Source organism: Impatiens glandulifera, chromosome 1 (assembly GCF_907164915.1).
Source record: "Impatiens glandulifera chromosome 1, dImpGla2.1, whole genome shotgun sequence".
Lineage (NCBI taxonomy): Eukaryota > Viridiplantae > Streptophyta > Magnoliopsida > Ericales > Balsaminaceae > Impatiens > Impatiens glandulifera.
This window is the reverse complement of record NC_061862.1, coordinates 102,338,011-102,339,932: the sequence shown is the minus strand read 5'-3', so window position 1 is coordinate 102,339,932 and position 1,922 is coordinate 102,338,011. Positions and strand designations below refer to the sequence as shown.

The 1,922-nt window shown below is 28.0% G+C and overlaps 1 protein-coding gene across 1 annotated transcript; it reads left to right on the top strand.

Annotated features, from left to right (window-relative positions):
- The first annotated feature begins 541 nt into the window (after positions 1–541).
- LOC124938814 (AT-hook motif nuclear-localized protein 11-like) lies at positions 542–1,485 on the top strand. The gene is made up of 3 exons (XM_047479333.1): positions 542–871; positions 951–1,124; positions 1,264–1,485. The coding sequence occupies exons 1-3, from the start codon at positions 542–544 to the stop codon at positions 1,483–1,485; spliced, it is 726 nt and encodes a 241-aa protein (XP_047335289.1).
- The last annotated feature ends 437 nt before the right edge of the window (positions 1,486–1,922 follow it).

Sequence of the window (1,922 nt, the reverse complement as noted above, 5' to 3'; positions counted from 1 at the left end):
TATTTTTCTAATCATTTTCATAGAATTTTGAAACATTTTCCTCCTAATTTTGTTTATGTATCTTGATTTATATATATAATTTTGTTTGAAAACTATACTAAATTAAAGGTAATACGCTTCTTTGAGTTCGATTCGAGAAAAATTTTAATATGTAAGTTTCACCGATCATGTACGTGGGCATTTGTTAAGAATTCGATCTTCAAGTTGAGTTTTATTGTTTATAAAATTTCAATTTAGAGCATTCAATTTTTCGTGTGGATTAATTATTAAAAAAATATTTTTTAAAAATGGGATGTGTTATGTGATCTTTTTTTCTACAACCATCCTAACCTCACCATTTCACTAAATTATGCTTTGTCTTTTAATAACTTTTTTTTAACTAATCTATTTTGTGTATGTCTTTTCATGTTTTAAATCAGTTTTTATTAACTCTCACCAAATTTCTATTAATTTTTAGAATTTGTGATTGAAGCAGTTAATAATTATTTTCAACATGAACGGAGAAAAGGTTATGGCCGGGTGACATTCTTCCAACTTATCTATGTGTGCAAAGGAAGAGAGTCCAACTCGAGTGATGGATGATTCTGATTTATCTATATTTAAAAAGATTGTAGATTCAAGTCCAACTCAAGTGGTGGATGTGTCGGATTTATCTATGGTTGAAAAGATTCAAGATTCAAGTCCAACTCAAGTGGTGGATGTGTCTAATTTATCTATACTCGAAATAACTCATGATCCAAGTCCTACACAAGTGCTATATTGGTATGCTACTATTATGCAGAAAAATATATGTCTTATGTCTGCAACCGACTCAATATTAGAAGTTACACTTCAACAAGAAGACAATTACTTTGCAACAATTAAATATGAGGTATTTTTTTCTCCCATTTTTTTGTTTGTACATGCATAGAAATAATTACACTTTCTAAATTGTTTTGATTCTCTTGTAGGGTCTATATAAAATTGTAACATTATCAGGGTTGATTTTGCCTATTAGGCAAAACACTACCGACTCCACAATAGCGGCCAAACAAGGAGGATTGATGGTTGCATTTGAAGGTGAAGATGGACGTTGTGTAAATAGCTTAGTTTCAAGCTCACTAATAGCCTATGAGAAAGTTGAGGTGCTAATAAAAAATATATTTTCCTCTTAAATTATCTATTTTTTTGGGTTCAAATTTAGCTAAAGTACACTAATGGATGAAGTCTAGCTAATTGAATTTTGTTCCTACAAAGTTAAATGTGAGTGTTCTTTTTTATTAGGTTTTAGCTAGTATATACGCATCCAGACCTGGTGAATATAAAACATGGGAAGAGATGGAATCAAGCGAGTCCATACAACATTCTTCACCGGTTCCAAGTGGCTCAAGTCTCATTTTTCAATCTATCTCACAATGGGTCACTAGTACGACAAATCCAGTAGCCGAAAGAGCCGAAGTGACTAGCAACAATGATGATGTTATCATGTCGGAGCAAAGAGATTGAAGATTGAATTGGTTTGGTTTGGTTGAATTTAGTTTATGTAATGTTATTTTTAACTTTCATAAGACATTTTTATGTTTTCAATCTAAGACTTTTTTAAGTCTCTATAGTATGTTATGGATTCTTTAAGAATAAGAAAGGTTTTAATGCTGTTATAGATATTTTCTAAATAATTTTAGTAAAAGGGAAAAAATATCTTACCAAATAAATTTTCTAAATCTTATTAGTTATGTTAATAATTAATTAGTTTTTATATAATTATAATATACATAACAAGTTTTGGTTTAAATAATTATTAGTCTAAATAAAATATATATATTATATATAATTTAAAAAGATTTATTGGGAAAAAAAATAAAATATTTATTTTCCCTTATATTGTTAATTAAAACTATTTTAGAGTAACAAATACTATAACTAAAATATATTTGAGATAAATT

Bases quoted from the DNA above. Each gene is read 5' to 3' on its own strand.
- LOC124938814 (XM_047479333.1), top strand. From the start codon at position 542: ATGTGTGCAAAGGAAGAGAGTCCAACTCGAGTGATGGATGATTCTGAT. The intron at 872-950 runs GTATTTTTTTCT...ATTCTCTTGTAG, and splicing joins TTGCAACAATTAAATATGAG to GGTCTATATAAAATTGTAAC. The intron at 1,125-1,263 runs GTGCTAATAAAA...CTTTTTTATTAG, and splicing joins TAGCCTATGAGAAAGTTGAG to GTTTTAGCTAGTATATACGC.